This window comes from Bactrocera tryoni, chromosome 4, assembly GCF_016617805.1.
Source record: "Bactrocera tryoni isolate S06 chromosome 4, CSIRO_BtryS06_freeze2, whole genome shotgun sequence".
NCBI classification, from domain to species: Eukaryota; Metazoa; Arthropoda; class Insecta; order Diptera; family Tephritidae; genus Bactrocera; species Bactrocera tryoni.
Window position 1 is genome coordinate 26311342 of NC_052502.1, and position 20485 is coordinate 26331826.

General features: G+C 31.6%; 1 protein-coding gene across 7 annotated transcripts in view; it reads left to right on the plus strand.

The window, feature by feature from the left end:
• The window catches only part of LOC120776057 (potassium voltage-gated channel protein Shaker), a 444773-nt gene that overhangs the window by 407937 nt on the left and 16351 nt on the right, over nt 1-20485 (plus strand). For 4 of the 7 annotated variants that reach the window (XM_040106518.1, XM_040106519.1, XM_040106520.1 and 1 more), the window contains 3 exons: nt 2086-2215; nt 9556-9746; nt 12406-12798. In XM_040106518.1, coding sequence (XP_039962452.1) covers nt 2086-2215; nt 9556-9746; nt 12406-12791 — 707 coding nt within the window. In that variant the 3' untranslated portion in view covers nt 12792-12798. Of the gene's footprint in view, nt 1-2085; nt 2216-9555; nt 9747-12405; nt 12799-20485 lie in introns of those variants that run through there. The other 3 variants (XM_040106516.1, XM_040106517.1, XM_040106521.1) reach the window with 3 other exon arrangements.

Sequence of the window (20485 nt, forward strand, 5' to 3'; positions counted from 1 at the left end):
ATCTTAAATTTGTCTACTCCAAACCGTCCCCGATGATTATTGACAATATGCCATAATATTAATATAAATATATGTACAAATGTCTGCATATCGTCATGCTACTTTGATGTGAAGGATCTGTACTTTTACTGCAGCTATCACTATTATTCAAGAATACCTATTTTCTTACGCTCTTATATATCTTCGTATTTTTTATTTATTCTTAATTAAATGTTTTGATTTCTAAACTGTGCAAACTAAAAAAAATTTATATAAATAATTAAAAAAGCTATAAAAAATATTAATAAGCAAGTAAAATTTCTGTGCCTCTGTGTCAGCAATTCATTGTGATGCATATGTATCACACTGTGGCTACCTTCAGTGTCGTTTCGTTGTACGCCAGTTATTCAATATAAATGTGACATTTTCGGTTAATTTTTGTTTGTGCGTATAAAATTGTAAAATATTGAATTTATTCTAACAAATTAATGTATGTGTTGAAGAGCTGATTTTAAATATTAATTGTATAAAGTGATGTGTGTGCGTGTGCGTGTTGTGTTCACAAATATTTTGTGCCAACAAATTGATTTAGTGCTAAAATGATTTTCTTATTAATTATTATTCTTTTATCCGTATATTTTTGTCACTTTCAGTTATAATCAAATAATTTGTGATATATTAAGCAATTTATTATGTATTTTCAGTTATTTAGTATTTTTTTTTTCAATTGCATGCATATTTTAGCCCAAGCAGAACATAATACAATTTCTTCGTATTAAAAAAATACAGATTCTTAAAAAATAAGTTTCAATTTTGCAACGTATCACCATATTTCATATGAGATAGAAAGTTTCTAGCTTTTTGAACAATCCTGCCATTAAATAATGTGTTAGTGCTACCCCGACTTCGACTTAGCTAGCAACCCTAATTGATAAAATAAATAATAATAGAAAAATATTATTCAAAATCAGAAGCCAAAATAAAAAAAAAAATCGGTATCTTTAATGCTTAATAAATATCGCGAAAACTTCTTAAACAATTTTATATCCATTAGACGCTAACATTTGTGGGTCAAATGTCCGACATGCACAAGCAAATCATATGTTTTCTGTCTGTTAGTTTTGAAACTTATCAGTTATCTTCAGTTATTTGCTTTTTGCTTTTCCAAAAATTTTAAATTTTATTTAAGCAAAAAAAAAGCATTCACAAAATGTATAATGATTAAAAAACGCTACTTTCAAATAAATTCTGCTTGGGATACGTACTCGTGGTACATATTATGCTTTATTTGAACGCGGAGAAGCAAAACTATAAAAAATATTTAAATGAAATATTTGTTGTGCTGATCAAGCTTATAAATTATAACAACATAGATTTTTCATAAATTCTCCTCAAAACCACATAAAACAAGTGTCAATGAGCAAACCAACAATTAATGCAAGAAGCTCAATAATTTTAACGAGTTATAAAAATTAAAAAAAAAAATTACAAATAAAGTAAATCAACATTTACTGCAAAAAATTTTCTTCAATGAATAAAAAATGCAATTTTTTCTCAAAAAAAAATAAAAAAAAATAAAAATATTTAGTGTGTTTCATGACAAAGAAGCCAACAATGAGAAAAATAAATAATGCATTTAAATGAAATATCCTTACATTACTAACAAATTTCTACACCAAATACCTTCAGTGCCACTAACAGTACCAACATCACTACTAAGAAATACAGTAATAATAAATACTGCCACTATAGAACTACTACTACTTACTAATTCAAACTCCCTCATATAAGCCATACACTTTAAAAAGTTGATACAAAAACTTTTGTAAATCGCCTTGACCACAAAAGTCAAAAGCCATCACCAAGAGTCCTTACATTAAATAGAAATCATCTCTCAATTAATCTCTTATCATATTCCCGCTTTTTCACCATCCTTTATCTTGATGCTTATTGCCGTTCATTTTCCTTTCTATTCTCAATCGAAATCCTTTCAAAATCCTACAAGCTCATCCTTAATCCTAACTCCTTCAGAAAAAAGACAAAATCACCATTTTCTATTTCAACAACAACCATAGCGAAGAAACCAATAGATTTGTTTGATTTTAGGCGTTGTACTCTTCTCATCGGCGGTTTATTTTGCGGAAGCTGGAAGCGAAAATTCCTTCTTCAAGTCCATACCCGATGCATTTTGGTGGGCTGTCGTTACCATGACAACCGTTGGATATGGTGACATGACGTATGCAAAATCTACTAATAATAATTATTTTCACTTACTATTTAACTAGTACTATATTTTTTTTTTAACTTTTCGCATAAGTTCATTTGCTGAGTATATATACATGAATATATCTACGTTTTCGATTTTTAAATTGAAAATATTCAAATTTTATTTAGCTTGCTAAAGAAATGAAAATTAGTGGCAAATTGAAATTAAAAAATATAATTTACATAAAACATTATGTTTGAGAAAAAATTTAGTTCCTAAAAATTTCATATATTTCCATCTAATTTGTCTAATTCATTTTGCCGCTACGTTTGATTTCTTCGCGCGCCAATTCACCCATATAAGCTTATAGTTTTGTATTACTTTTCTTTTGCAAATTCTTGCAAACGTCGCTTATTGAAATACTTAGCATTACAAAAAGCATTAATTTCAGTTGAATTTAGTGTTTCACACAAAAGAAATAGCAAACAAAAAACAAAAAACAAAAACAAAAATTGTATCGAAATCACTTTGCAATTTCAAAAAAGTAGATTTGCATTCGAACTCATCTGCATAACAGTCACATCTTCTCAAAAATCATCATTCACATTTATATACGTACATACAATCATGTCTATCAACAATTTGCATACAGTCGCATTTCTATTTTCATACAAAACATACAAACTCACGCATACATACATATACTCATATCGCGCCTGCATTAACAGCCATTCAACAAGCACACACTTTCATGTACAAACATGCATCCATACAGTTCCAACTGACACTCACCCAATTGCATCAAAATCGTTTTCCAACTCACAATATTCGATAAGCTTCCACGATTTCATTCAATTAAATTTTGCTATCACCCACCCACCGTCGTCTTTCAAAGCGTTCTAAATTGTTAACACACATACACGCACCCATTCGCTCATATATATTTACGCTGAAGCATTGACAAACAACAACAACAAATAAGCAGGCAGGTGTGCACAACAACAACACTGCACTTGTTCGTTTCGTTTTCTATTCTTCTGCATCATCACACCGCATTTTCCTTGGTTCGTTCGCTAATGCACACATACTGCCATAATTCCACTCGTCCGTGTATTAAGCTGAGTTCACACTTGGTTTCAAGAATGCATACCTTTTTAAATTTGCAAAACTAAGTACTCGTAGTTTTATCCAATATATGGTAATATTAAATATAAGTAATATTAAGGAAATTAACTATACAAAGAAACTATTTTTTAATACTTTCTCTTAATTTTATATACACTGCAGAGCCATATTATGATAAAGCATACTTCCTTCATAAGTTTTATGTATTTACACAATAGAAAATAACTGTCATTCATATGAAGACTGAAAGGCTCAACACCCTTTACCACTTTTGCTTAGTATAGTATAACTTATCCCAAATAGCAGAATAATAAAAAAGTGGCGATAATTTTTTGAAATCAATAAACTAGTTCAAAAATTCTTATTTTAAAATATCTACAAAAATTTCTTAATCCTTATAAATTGCAAGAAATCCGAAACTCAATCCAAACCAGAGCATTGATGATCCCACAATGCCAGTTTTAAGTCGATATAAATACTAGATTAATACCAATTCAACTAAATTAGATTTTAGTATGAACAGGTTACATCATACTTTTGTTGTGAGTATGGTAGTAAATGACTCACTCGAGGTATTTATTGGAACCGCATAGCATAAAAAGTGAGAAGTCAAACAGAGCGTTTGACTAGTTTTTGACTGAATGTCTTAATGTTTGACTTATTGTCTCCAGACTGGTAGACAACTTATTGTTTCTAGCTACTACCCTTTAAAGAGCATAATATATATTTTATATTATGTTGGCTTAAATCGATATCATTTAAACTTGTGAAACTGTTTGAAATCATCTACTCGTAGATCTCTAACTATTTTAAATTGTCTACAGTAGTTACTCAAGATAATTTTAATGCTTGAAGAGCAAAATTATCTGTACTTATATACTCGTATAGTAATAATTTCAGACGAAGTCCATCTTCGGGTTTCTAAGCAGATCCGTCTTCCCAACAATTTTTATACTCTCACAAGAAAGTTGCTAAGGAGAGTATTATAGTTTTGTTCACATAACGGTTGTCCTAAAACTAAAAGAGTCAGATATAGTGTTATATATACCAAAGTGATCAGGGTGACGAGTAGAGTTGAAATCCGGATGTCTGTCTGTCCGTCCGTCCGTCCGTGCAAGCTGTGATTTGAGTAAAAATTGAGATATCATGATGAAACTTGGTACACGTATTTCCTTGCTCCATAAGAAGGTTAACTTCGAAGATGGGCAAAATCGGCCCACTACCACGCCCACAAAATGGCTGAAACCGAAAACCTATAAAGTTTCATAACTAAGCCATAAATAAAGATATTAAAGTGAAATTTGGCACAAAGGATCGCATTAGGAAGGGGCATAGTTGGACGTAATTTTTTTGGAATAGTGGGCGTGGCCCCGCCCCCTACTAAGTTTTTTGTACATATCTCGGAAACTACTATAGCTATGTCAACCAAACTCTATAGAGTCGTTTCTTTCAAGCATTTCCATATACAGTTCAAAAATGGAAGAAATCGGATAATAACCACGCCCACCTCCCATACAAAGGTTATGTTGAAAATCACTAAAAGCGCGTTAACCGACTAACAAAAAACGTCAGAAACACTAAATTTGACAGAAGAAATGGCAGAAGGAAGCTGCATCCAGGCTTTTTTTAAAAATTGAAAATGGGCGTGGCGTCGCCCACTTATGGACCAAAAACCATATCTCAGGAACTACTCTACCGATTTTAATGAAATTCGGTATATAATATTTTCTTAACACTCTGATGACATGTACGAAATATGGATGAAATCGGTTCAGAACCACGTCTTCTTCCAATATAACGCTATTTTGAATTCCATCTGATGCCTTCTCTGTATAATATACATATACATACATTAGGAACCAATGATGATAGCGGAATAAAACTTTACACAAATACGGTATTTGAAAAATATGTAAATGACGGATAATGAAATCTCGAGCGAGAGTATAAAATGTTCGGTGACACCCGAACTTAGCCCTTACCAAATGTTTTTTAGTTCAACAAATTTTACGTTGAGTAGCTAAAACCAAACCAAAACCCAAATAAGCTGTTTGTAAACCTATTTGGGGAAAAATAATTAGTTAAGACTCATATTGTGTAATACATATCAAAGTGCACTTCTACATATGTATCATTCCACACAGAAAACTTTCACAAACGAAACTGATTGAAACACCAACTTTAGTTTAACGTAATCTGATCTAAGTTCTATTATGTGCTCCCGGTATTCTTCCATAAAGTAATGAGTATAATATTCGTAAAAGTGAAAATTACAACCAAAAGTTCTTTAACTGTCATAGAAAATATTAAACAAAATCATTGAAAAACATTCTATCGACGTAATATGAATCCTCCATATTTTTTTATATATAGCTATAGTTAGAAAAAACTTAGAAGAGTTCTATCGAAAATAGTACATGTTTTATAAAATTTCTTATATTTACTGATTAAATTATGCCCTGAGCCTCAACGGTTCAAAATCGTTGATCTACAACCTCCTTTTTTAAGTAATTTTGAAATCAAAGTTGTAATAATAAATTTTTAGCGTTGCTTGCACCGCGACCTAAGTTCTATTGTATCCTCCACTCTGTCACATACATAGATTCACATAAGCCCACCACTCTGATAAATTTCAGTATCCTGCTCGGCGAGATTAAATATATGTGATCTCTTTTCGGATATATAAATCTAAGGACCGTGAATTTGCATCTACTAGAATCAGGTGCGGGGTTTTCGGATCCATCTATCTATCAAAATTTGATAGAACTTTAGTTCTTCCACTATACACATACATATCTCATGGGTATTCCATGCAATTTAGCCTTTTGGCACTGTGACAAATTCATCGATAACGACTATATCGATAATCGATAATATATAATATATAATATTTAAAATCGAAATACCCAACTTTTACAGTAATCAATAAAGTCAGCTTCATTGCTTCAATTCAAACACACTCAACATTTTAACAAATCTGAATGATAAATTTTTTTAATTTTTTGATTTGTTTATTGAATAACTAAATAAACCAATTTTGTTCTGTGCATGTGGGCATGCTTAACATTGTTTATGCTTTATGCTTTATTATGATTCAAATCTGGCAAAAGTTGTGATGGCTAAAAGTTAAATTGCTCTTTTTCGTTTGCTCAATTGCTGACAAAACTGTGCAAATTATTTGAATGAGAAAATTTCTGTGATTTATTTATTAAACTAACGTTATCATTTTTAACCTCATTTATTATACAAATTTATCGCATTTTCTTTTCGTTCAATTTGCTTTACTTTATTTCATTTTGTTTTTGAAATTTATTTTCTATAAATGTTAAATCATCTGTTTGGTTTGAAATATATTTTCACGTATTTGTACATACATATCAATGTGCAATGTACAAAACATATACGTTTAATAAAAATAAGAACATGTTGTACAGTATAATTTATTCATCGTTAAAGCGAAATTCAATCACACACAAATCATATATTCGTTTTTGACATATTTCACTGGGTGCATTTATATTCACATATAAACTTTGCACTAACGCCATTATTTGCTTAAACCTTTATATCCGAAATTAGAGTTTTTTCTTAAATAATCGTAAATGAAATCGAATTGTTTAGTTTAGAAAACAAAATCTGTGCAACAAGATTTCTGGAGTTTGTTTGTCCTCTCCGAAGGTTTCTGTCATTTAAAATCAAATTTGAAACTGAATGAGAAAAAAATAAATTCAGGTATTTAAAAAAATAGTAGAGACTTTTCCTTCAACATAGACTCCATGAAAAATATCCCAGATTGTGACGGCGCATTAAAAGATCTATGAATTTTCTGCCACAAAACCGGTCGTTTACGGCGAATTATTTCCCTAGGACAGCTCACAGCGTCCAAGTAATATTACATATTTTTTTGAACCCTAGACGCCTCACAATGGCCATGTTCCATATAGGTTTAAACCTGTGTTTAATCCTACGTTTGATCCTGTCAATCGGATTCATGCTGAGCCACATTTTTTAACCGACTTCGCTTGGTTTTTTGCAGAGCTTCAGCGGCTTATTCATAAAAACACGGGTCGTGGCACGAATGATGTGTACGATGAATGTAGAGTTCTCAGCTATATTGTCAAGCTCTCGTCCTCTACTCGGCCTCGATTTAACAAAATATCCAGCTCTTTTGGCATAAGTCTAGCATTGACACACTTCTTACCCTTAAATTGAACCAAAATAAGTTGTGTCGATCCATAAAGATCCTCTGATATCTTGCTGGTAGCAACACGACGTTTTTTAAGCACTATTTCTTTAACTTTTTTGGTGTTAATAATAGAGGTTTCGATGGCTTCGCTACTTTCACTGAATGTTTGTGTCACTCAAGTACTTGTATTCGTCATAGAGCTCTTAACTCTCGAAAATTCTGCAACATTTTCACCGACCCCGTAGCCAATCCATTCCATTCCATTGGAAATACAAAATTGCAAGCAATCTCGCGGTTTAATACTTTTCCATGGTAGAAGTTGATGGACCGGTTGATTTTTGACCTTGAGAGTATTTTTATGTGGCAAAAAAGACTCGACATTTCGCGAAGAATATTTCTCTAAGCCAAAAATTGGCCTTGAGTATCGAAAATAATATGGTAGTAAAAAAAAAAATAACCAACAAATGACGCTCGAAGTAAACGTAAAAATGTTAAGTAAACAATCCCTCAAAGGCTCTAAATGAACTGTTTTGATAAAGTATATTACAGTTCCGAAAAAGATATTTTTGTTTAATAACATGAAGCTTGTTTTGAAAGCACATTTTCTTCTCGAAAGTTGATTTTCGTTGGCTTTTAAGTGTTATTAAGGTTAACCAACCAATTTGAGAGCCATCTACCGCACTTTACCTAAGCGGCGATCGCAAAAATAACCTGACATTAACAAAAAATCACAATTAGATTAAAAAATTACGTAAAGCCTACAACTCAACCGTTCCAACTTTCTATTTACAGTTATTCACATTTCATAAGAACTTAAAAAAAAGTTTTGTTATGAAAGCAATTTATGTTATATTGCTAGTTACTCTCCGAAACTTCCTTTCTAAAACCTTCATGCTACCCAAAAACACCTTAAGATTTGCCCATAACAAATCGCTCACCCAAAACTTCATATAAATTTATAGAAATATTCCAGATTATAAAGCTTGCATGTGCCATAATATCATAAAATAGTTTAAATATTCATTAAAATATAAATTTGAAGTTAATATAATGAAACTTTAAAGCACTCTTTATCATGTATAGAACAATTACGATACAAAAAAACATAACCACACATTTTACATATAACCATTTAACATATCAATCTATGCTATGAACTAGTTGTAACACATCCGATCTCTCGCTCTAACTGTCACTCACGCTCACCCTCTCTATCTATCTCTCTCTCACTCTACCACTTCAACTATTACAATAAGTAGTTTCTCGTCACTTTCAACGCGCTCCGCTCATTAATCGCCACTGTATATATGCTCTTCACACAATTTGTTTCGATACATTCACATAAAAATATATAACTTAATCTATCCGATATTTATAATTTGATTTTGACTTTAACAATCGTTGTCAACAACTCTCTTAACCTCTTTCCAAATGCAATTAAAAAAATCTCTCAACGTAGTATATTTCGTTATTTGTAACTAAACATGTTTTATTTTTTACTTTATATGTTTAATGTATTATTATAAATCATATATAATATAAATATCGTTATCGATATCGATATTTTTTATACTTATTTACATATTATGATAAACAAAACCAAAGCAGTTTAAGAAATTTTACTTTACATTTTTATATATTTGTATTTTCATTTTATTATCGTTCGTTCTCGTTCGTTACACATCGTACTTCATCACAATGCCAAATCAAAAAAAAATAAATATTAAATCAATTCAAATTAAAAAAAAAAACAATTAAAATTAAAATCTACTCAAATTATCAACCGTAATCGAAAATGCAATCGAAATTGAAAATCGTATCGAATCGACTATAATCGATATTTATCGCACGTTAATCAATCATATGTGAATGAATGAATGAATGGTCACGCAAAACGTATGAAAACGCAAATCAACACTACTACGCAAAAAAATTTTTTAAATATGGCAAAATACAAAAACATATTTTGCAAATTAATCGATATTACTCATCGAAAACGTGGCAAACAAATGTTGAAAAAAATAAAAATATGTCTATGCAAAATAATTCGAAACAACAGACCCGTCGGTGTTTGGGGTAAAATCGTGGGATCACTGTGTGCCATTGCTGGTGTCTTGACAATCGCTCTCCCGGTACCAGTTATCGTCAGTAATTTCAATTACTTCTATCACCGCGAAACGGATCAAGAGGAGATGCAGAGCCAAAACTTTAATCACGTTACTAGTTGTCCATATTTACCAGGTACATTAGGTAAGTACTTTTTGATCAAATGACATTTTATCGAACTATCGACATAACAATTTACGTATGTATGTATAAGGGCGTGTACACTCATTCGACACACAACTACATAATTCGTTACATTTTCACTAAATTTAGTATTATTTGGTTGGTATTTTAGAATTTATAAGTAATAATTTCTAAATTACTATTACTATTTGTTTGAAATTAAGACAAGTGAGCTCTACGTAGACTCAAAACATATCCGACGATGTTAACAGCAACTGAGATATCATCTTTCATATTTTAATTACGAAATTATAGTATTATTCTTTATTACATATGAGAACTTAACCTCATATATACAGACTTGTATTTCAAAGTAAGCCCAAATTATACAAGTCTATGAGTTTTATGTATTTTCATTATTTACGTCTACGTTTTCTAATTATTGGGTTACTGTTTTCTCAAGAAATGGCAAATAAACACCAAAAATATTTTTCCGCAAAATTTTCGAACCTTCTAATGAGGAAATGGAAGTTGTTAATAACACTGTAAAACCAATTTTAAGATCATCTCTCTACCCAAATTTCACAAAAATCATTTAAAAATGAACCTCCTAGTATAAGATCAGTCTCTAGGACTAGTTCTTTTTTAACGTTCATTAATTGTTTAAGGAAATGAAATATTGAATAGAGGTGATTAAATGGAGCGGTTACGGTTCAATGTAGTCATATATTGCTTTTTTGGGTCAATAAATTAGTTTAGATTAATTATTATTATTATTAATTATATTAAGTTAAAGGGTTTTTTAATTGAAAAGGAAGAGAAAAAGTTCTTAAAAAAGGATATTTATAAGAGAAAAAATTGTGTCAAAACTCTTCTTCTTTCCTAGCGTGGAAACCGCTATCGCTGTTATAGCCGAGTTAACAACAACGAGCCAGCCGTTTCTTCTTTTTGCAATGAGGCGTCAATTGGAGATTCCAAGCGAAGCCTGGTCCTTCTCCACCTGGTCTTTCCAACGGAGTGGAGGACTTCCTCTTCCTCTGCTTCTCCCGGTGGTTATTGCGTTGAATACTTTCAGAGCTGGAGTATGTTCGTCCATTTGGTCGACATGACCTAGCCAGCGTAGCCGCTGTTTTTTAATTCGCTGTACTAATGCGATATTTGCCGTGGCCAACGCGCAAAGGACCATAAATCTTCCGCAGAACCTTTCTCTCGAAAACTCGTAACGTTGACACGTGATGTTGTCATCGTCCATGCATCTGCAACATACTATATAGACGACGGGAATAATGAGTGACTTATAGAGTTTTGTTTTTGTTCGTCGAGAGAGGACTTCTCAATTGTCCATTTAGTCCGAAGTAGCACCTGTTAGCAAGAGATATTCTGGGTTTGATTTCGAGGCCGACGTTGTTGTTGGTGTTGATGCAGGTTCCAATATAGACGAAATTATATGTATACGACCTAAAAAGTTATGACTGTCAACAGTGACGTGGGTCGTCTCAGTCCTTGCCCCGTTCATCACACTTCTTGAACGGCGGTGATGTCAGTCTTTATTTTCACAATGTCATGGTCATCATCAAAAGGCGGGTCTCTCAACCGAGGTTGTTGATTAGTTTTCAATGGTGGCGTGTTTTTTACGTGACGGGTCCAAAACCCAGCGCACAACCCTGAGTAGGGATGATTCGCCTTCTCACTTTGGCTTTCATATCTTTGCACTACAGTCCCAATATTTTCTGGGGTTTTAAACAAAAACTTGAATTGTTCACTTATAAAAAATCAGAGTTACTTTAGACACTTGTTTCACCGTTTTCATACGTACATATGTATAGTGTTACCCGTTTGCTCCTAGATACAGATACTAGAGCCATAAATTGGGATTCTGTTTCTTTTTACTAGACCTTATTCTAATCAGCCTATTTCGATCCGAAAAAATCTAAGCTTCATCCAAACTCCGACCGGGTTTTAACGTTGATTCATAAAGTTGATTTTATTACGAGGATCTATAGGCTGGAATATAGTTAAAACTCAGGTCTACGGCCAGACTCTGGAGGCTATAAAACAATCAAAACTCAGATCTTACTTGGCTAGCAGGCAAAAAAAAAAAATTGATAGGCAAATTTCTGTTACTTTTATTTATCCGAGCAAAATGGCTAAATATCTCTTGTGCCAAATCGATTCCGAAATTAAATGAATTTTCTATCTGAAATGTGCATAGAAGAAACTTATTAGTGTCAATTCACCTTGGAAATAATATGATATTGGTTTCTCATTTTAAAGTTCTTGTTATGATTTTGATGTTCACTGTTATTTTAATAAAAATATATGTTAAAATTTTAAACAAAAACATTTTATGAAAAATTTTGCATACACACTCACACACACATTCACCAACAATTACATATGTGCATACATACAAGCGGCTAGTTGAGAAAGTTCTCTGAGGTGTTTTTTGCGATGCTTTTGCAAAATTTTCTGGTTAATTTTCAACATATTTCCTTCTTCTCTCTCTTAACAACCACTTGTCTCGCCTAACAACCTTTCATCCACCCGAACATTCCAATATCCTACCCACCAACCCACTCACTCTCCTCACCTAAACGCTACCTTGAAATTTCCCCCTTCCCACTCACCCTTTGTTATAATTCCCATCCACTAAAATCCTCCTTATTCGTACATTCACAAGTAGGTCAACATTTAAAGAAATCATCGTTATCTGAATCCTCATCGGATATGATGGATTTGGATGATGGTGTTGAATCAACGCCAGGATTGAGTGAAATGCATCCTGGTCGTGCGGTGGCTCCATTTTTAGGAGCACAACAACAATTGATGGAAAAGCAGCAACAGCAGCAGCAGCAGCAGTTACAACAGCAAGCGTCCATGCAGCAGGCGTCGCCGCAGCAGTCGCAGCATCAACAGCAGCAACAAACGCTGCAACTGCAGCAGCAGCAACAAAATGGTTATAAGCAATCCGCAACAAGCGTCACTGGTGGCAATAACCTAACGACTACAACAACAACGCTACGGCATAACAATGCCCTGGCCGTTAGTATCGAAACCGACGTTTGACTACTGGGTGAGTGCGATTAGCCAACCAAATAGATACAAACATACCAATGTGCTATCAATTGTGATATTAAGAATTTTTTTTTCTCCAATTTTTGTTGGTTCGTTGTCAACTTGCAACCATTCTACCTGTAATGTAACTGTATATTTGTATACTTTCCTACCTGTAACTGCATATTTTATTAATCTATGTTCTTGTGTATTAACGTTTCAATTGTTGTTGTAATAACGTAACTATTTACATATATACTTGTGTACAAGTAAACATGTTCGCGCGCATCTACCAACTTACAGTGCCTACCAACAATATTGCCACTAAAAACTACTAATTTCATTTACAAAAAAAATAGGAGTATCTTGGTTGATATTCAACAACGAGGGTATATTTTGTTTTTAGTATTTTTGGTAGAGTTTTTCCATTACAAAATACAACTCTAGTGGGGTTAATATTAAAAATTATACCTACTTTAAAATTTTTAAAATTTTTATAAGTTTAACCCAAGCAATTAATTTTGGCAGTGCTTCAGATTTCGTAAAAAGCTGTTTAATTTATAATTTTCATAAAACAAAAAACCCACATACACATTTGCATATGTATATAAATAGAGTAGCAAACTGGCCAAATCAAAGCTCAATATTGCCGTCTTGGATACGCCACTTTCTTTTCTTGCTATTATGTATGTATATCGTTAAAAATTGGTATATGAAGGCAAAAACATAGTCATATAGTCGACTTCAGAGTGTGCAAAAACCTCATTAATGTAGTATCACCGCTTACTATTTGATTATGTAAGTCTACTGAATTTATACCAGTTTGTTCGTTTCGTCCTTATACAATGTCTGACAGCCATACTTTAATTAGTGCATCGAGGATGTCATTTTCTAACACAAACTAGTATTCACGCTCGTTATAATAAGACTTTTGACGATTTCTCTGATTTCGGATTGTTATTTGACGACAACGTTCTTAGGACATAAATTCTAATTCTATTAATGATTCTTCAGATCTCTCCAAACGCACTTTCTAAAATCTAATTACATTGAGTCAAATTTATATTTGATATCACCAACCTTCCAGATTTAGGTCACTACTTTTGATATCCTCACCATTCGAAACCACTTTTCAGTAAGTGATTCCACTGGATTGAAATTCGAGATCCCACTTCTGAAGAGTCTAGTTATAATAAATTTTCTTTTTATAAAATATGGTTTTGAAGATTTCAAAAGTTAAGTCTTCTTCCATCATTTTATATTAAATGTCTTTGAAATTGACTGGATGGAATTCTTCCAAGTTACTGCTTGGATTATCCACACAGATTTTATAAATTTTGTCAATCCCATAGAAGTTGGCCGAACAAGGCAGTAAGCTCAAATAGGTTCGTTGATCTATGAGGACCTGGTGATCCATTCTGTTGATCCATTTTCAGAAGTTTTGTATATCACAAAGGACAATCGTTCACAGCCGTCTAAATTAGATCCTGCACTACCTTTGTTTCGAGAATCAACGTCCTAAGCTAAACTAATCTAACTTAACTTGGCCGCACTCCGCGAATGAATCATTTAAATTGCTGAATTCAAGAGAGCCCAAATAAACACTTTGCCGTTTCGCAAGGTCCACAGTGCTTAGTTAAACTAACGGTATTGATATCGTTAACACACTATATTTTAAAATATAAAGAGATGCTGTTAAGTAAAATAACGATCATTGTTTGTCAAGATCTAAATCCGACATCAGATTGCTCCGTACTTTTAAAATATGCTCATATACCATAACCTGGTATTGAGGTTGTTAAATTCTAAAAGAATATGTCCTTATCAAATTGTAATTAGTCAGTGTTCCAAAACCTTTAACCACTTTATCATTGACTTTACATGCGGTCATTATTTAGATTGGTATTATTAGCTTCTTCTTTATTAGCGTAGACAGCGCTCACGCGGTTATAGCCGAAGCATTTTCGCAGTTTATATACATTTTGATATTAATACTACTACTCCGATACAGCATCATCTTTTTTTAATGATTGATATACAGTTTTAATCTTTTTGATGGAAAAATGCTCGACTGTAGTCATAGCAATTGAAAATATTTAGCCAAGACACCTACCTTAAGACCCATTACTGAAATTACTCATACGCCCTGGGCAACTCATAAACGCTATGCTAAAAAAGGCGATGAACAATCACACGTCAACGAAAGTTTCGGTAGATTTGGTCATTCGGCATTAAGAAACTATTAGAAACTTGTACAGTAATATCCGGTACCACAATCTGGTAACACTATTGGGTAGTTAACCATTTAGCTAACCGATAAATAGATTACAGTAAAAATTTTTGGGCACATTCGCGTGTGCATTTCAAAAAATATATGTATATTTTTTTCGATTATGATTTTTCATGCACTTGCCTCAACTTACCGTTGTATGATTTATTTGCACGCTCTCACTTTCGTAAAGCTTTCTAGAATTTTTGGTATATTTTTGGCTATGCATTTTCGCAAATCTTTATTTTTTTTTAGTTTTAGCACTAAATTCTTGGAAACACAAAATTTTATGGACTTAAAATATTTATTGAAAAACGAAATATTGAAAATCTTTAATTAAATTACGCCAATGATGTGTTTTGTCTCACTGCATGCTTCAGCTGCTTTTGAATTAAACGAAACCATTTGTTCTTTTCCAATTTGCCATTTCTCCTCTTTTGCCGCAAACTCAGTAAAAAAGACGATACGTGCTCTAATTTGGCCTTGTGAAATGTTACGTTGGATGCCAGAAACGACTACAAAAGCTGTTTAATTAAATTTAAGTAGACAAATAATTAAATTAATTCAAATTGAAACTAAACAAACCAAAAAAAATTAAGCAAGCAAAAAATAATAATTAAAATAACAAAAAAATTTAACTTACACAAACAGAAACAACAAATATGGAAAGTAAAATAGCCAAACAAAAGCAAACAAAAAAACTTAACCGAAACCAAAGCAAAAAATCCCAAAAACAGAAAACTGCAAAAAACATCGAAAATTTCAGAAAATTGTAAACACAAAGATTCACACACACACATAACTACAGACCCATACACAAGCAAACAAGCCAACAAAGTTAAATAGAGACATGCAGAAATCTAAGCAGAAGCAGTTACTGGCGGTTAATTAATTGCAACTTCATACAACGTCGTGCAAATCAGACACCAATTTCAAATGGGGACTAGTGTAAATAATAGATTGTTTGGTAGCGAGAACAAAAGCAAATAACGGCAGTGAAGGGGGGGAATAATTAAGATTTGTTGCAAAAATATGTATGTATATGTATAGACACGGAAAAGACTGCTAAAGCAAGCATACGCATTATGTAAGAAAGTAGCGCAGAGTTGAAGAAGGAACAGTTTCAAAACGACATACCAAAAATGATTTTAATACTTTTTTTTAAATTGCACTTTGCAGACTCTCTTGAAATGGTATTGCCTCTTTATAGATGCTTGAAAATGAAGAAATTAATTTTAGAAAAATTCTTAGAAAACACTTTTTTGCGTTTTGCGCTGCGCGATTAGCAAAACATTAACCTTTAAGGGTGTGCCTGGCACTGAAAGCTATCTTTAAATCGTTTATTATGGTTGGAAATTTTTTATTATTATTTTTTAATACAAATGTTTAAATACTAAAGTAAAGTTCAACAACCAGTATATTTTAACCCTTGGTTGCAGTTATAAAAATATTTTATTTACGTTAATTACTCTCAGCAAAAATATTTGTTTAATTTCATCAAACGTTGAAAACGAAAAAATTATTCATACAAATTTTTTTTTAAATTTTAGCTGAATAATTTAAACATAAAATCACCGAATTAACATTTTAACTTTTATTTGCCTTAAATTTAACCCTTGAGAGCGCTAAAAAAATGATTTAAGGCAATTAGTTCCCACGGCAATATTTAAAATTTAAATTCATCAAAATAACCTATAAAAACCGATATTAATTTTTTGACTTAATATTTTAACCCTTGTGAGCTGTTGATTTTTTATCTTTTTATACAATTGATTTTAGCTTATATGAAAATATATTTCTATCAAATACCATGCTCAATTACCTTTAAAAACAATATTTTAAAAATGATTTTGCCATTAATACTTTAACCCTTGTGAGCAGTTGAAAAAGAAAAAATATTTAAATCTTTTAACGGAAATATTTAGAACTTACATTCACCGAATTAACATTTAAACTTTTATTTGCCATAAATTTTACCCTTGTAAGCACTAAAACAATTTTTTATTTGAAGCACTTACTTCTAGCGAAAAATTTAAAATTTAAATTCATCGAATTAACCTTTAAAAAACTAGGTAATTTTAATTGGCTTAATATTTTACAGAGACTATGGACTTTAAATTTGGAATTTATAATTTCATTAGTTAAAGAAAAATGTCTAAAATATTATAGTTGTCATAAAATTTAAAAATGTGTCAGCATTAAAGTTTTAAAAATATTTATTAACACTTTAAAGATCAAAAATTAAGTCAATATTTTTCTAATTCGATGAAATTGCTAGTGAAATCGCATTCTTTAACTAAAAAGTTTCCTGCGGTATACAAAAACCGACTGGTAATGTAAGGGTTAAGCATTTTGCTTATATTTTCAAATAAAATTGCCTTTAAATATTTTTAAATTTTGGTGAATATTTGAAAAGAAATGGGAACTAATTAATTGCCAACTTTTGAAATCTTTTGGCTTTGTATAGCTTTTGTGTAAATATTCTATAATGTTGTCATAATTTTTTAAAACTGTTGAAAGCTCGTAAGCTTTGCATAGTTTTTGTGTAAGTTTTCTATACTGTTGTTATATTTTTTTTTAATTTTCAAGTCAAACTAATGATACAGAGTTAGAACTAGATTCGCCTTCAATTATGATAACGAAGCAAAAAAGTTTGTTTTCAAAACGAAAAAAAATAAATAAATAAATAATGGAGAAAATAATTAGAGAGATTTTCTTAATTTTAAAACATTAACTATTTAACAAAAACAACACGAATACAAATTTCCCAAAAAAACTAAAATCTTCTCCACGCAAACATGTACTCATATGTATAAAAACCAAAACATGTTGACAAAGAAAAAACTTAAAAACAATTACAGCCTCAAATATTTATATCATTTTATTGAAATTTTTGTTTTTGGCCAAAATGAAAGCTTCGCTTTCGCCTGCTCAATGAGCTTTAGCGCCTACAAACTACAATTGCAGATATTAATTTTTTAAATAATGTAAATCCCTTAAGAAATAAACTGCCGTTAATAGATAAATTACTAGGGTATCAAAGTAAAATATAGCAAAATACAAAAGCAAACAAACAAAAAACAAAAACAAATTATATATATGTATATAAAAAAGCCATTAATACATATGCATACTTACTCTTACTCAAAACCGAAAAGCAAATTCTAAACACACACAAACTTTAAACAGTATAAATAAATATGTAAAATACTATAAATTATTCTATACACTAACAAAAAAACTATGATAACAAAGCAAGAAAAACAAAACGCTGATCTAGTAGGCGGTTTTAATAAACAGTGAAAATATCGGACAAACTCAAAAGAAGTAAAAAATATTGTAGGTAAACATCTGGCTTTTCAAAGCAACAACAATCACCCACCCGCTACATACACTGATACCACCCAAAATCCTGAAACAAATGAAAATACAAATTTAACAGAGCTTTCTTAAGAATTAGCAAACTGAACGCTAAAGTTCGAAATGCATTTTCAGACAGTTATTTTCGGTACAATTTTAAGTGACTGTAAGCAACGTTAGTGTGACTTACCATTACGGACTTTAAGTTAAATTGAGGTTATGAAATTCATATAGATGCCTATGAAAGTTAAAATAGGGAGTATAAGTACAATTTTTTTGCACTATTTTATTGGATCTTGAGTTCAAATCATATCCATAAATCAAAAAATCTAGACGCTTCTCGATCTCATTGCATCCTAAGTTCAATATAAAATTCCTTAGATGACGTGGTTTGTCTTTCAATTGAGCTGGACTGTCCAGTTTTCATATTATACTCAAAAGCAGGTAATGAAAAGTATCTTTTCAAAATGAAAGAAATCGCGTAATTCGAAAACTCATAAAAAACACAACTCTCCTTGTACAAAAGATATGAAGATATTCCTCTGAGGTTAAGGAATAATACTCTGAGCCCACTTCTCCTATTAAGTAATATCCAATGACCAACAGTTCTAATGGCGACCTCTGACTGTAACTCAAGTGGAAAAACTTCTCTATATACATACATATTATAAGCCATTTTCATTTGAAGATCGAAGATCTCCTAAAATAATATCAAAGGCGAGAATTATAAAGAATTATACTTAAGGGCACACCTAGTATGTCAGCCTAAAAAAAACGGCGTTTTATGGGAATTCAAACAAAAAGAGTGATGTGTAGATGATTTTTTTATTTAAAGGGTATGTTTTGACTCCCAAAGAGGGTTCTTCACTTATCCAGTGATACCGGCCTTCTCTGTGGTAGAAACCTGAAAAGTTTCCCTAACAAAAGATGTTGGCCGAACAAAAATTTACAAAATGGTCAAGAGCTAGAAGGACATTGTATAAAGAACTATATGCAGAACGAAAAAAATTGCATTTAATAATAAACTAATGGATCCGATTAAACTGAGCAGCTACGTTTTAAAGGTAGTAATTCACAAACGATTAGAGATATCAATTTTAAATTTTGGAATCTCACTTTTAAAGGTAGAACCTATCGAAATATAAAAATATGTCCTTTTTTAATTTCACGCAAGTTGTGCCTATCACTGTTTGGAGAAATTTTTGGAGTACTGACAGTCTGAAACAAAATTTTGTTATTTATGAAAGTAGTTCTGTACCCTTCATATAACCTGAACAAGGTATATTAAGTTTCCAACGATGTTTATAACACCCTAAATGAAGCGACGGATCTGTCGGTCCATCTGAATATATATACGAACTAGTTCCTCAACTTTTGAGCTATCGATCTGAAAGGATGGATCTTTTCTCACCAAGAAGCTGCTCATTTGTCGGACTACTGCAGCATATAGCTTGCATACAAACTGACCGATCAAAGTTCTTGTAAGGAATCTTTAGTATTTGAGAAGCGTGTTATATGTAATTATATTATATATGTTGGATTCTAAAATAGTAAAATCTGGTTTATTCTTCAGCGAGAACGGGGATTTACTTACGCTTATGTAGTCCTATATTAACCCTGGACGTGATTTGTTAGTCGATTCGTCTAACAATCATCGTTTCGCAAACAGCTGCAAAGTAACGATGCCCGTTCAGGATTAAGATCCTCGATTTCAAAATTTTAGCAAATAGTTGAGACAAATATAGTTTTACAGTGAATTATCAACCAAACTACAGGGTCAATAAGTCCACTACGTTGCTTACATGAGAATATAATAATATGCACTACAATATTTACAGTTACTAATTTCTGTTATCTTTAGTGTTTTTTTGAAAATAATTTAGAAAACAATTACAACTTTACACTCTTTAACCCCACGATGCAAAATAAATGATAAAAGTACAAAATGGAAAAAGTATAAAATTCACACGCGTCAGTATCCCAAACGAGCAAACATACAAACAGACCAACTGAAAATATATAGTATGTATAAACAATTACAAAAATATATAAATAGAGTTAAATAATAAAACAAACG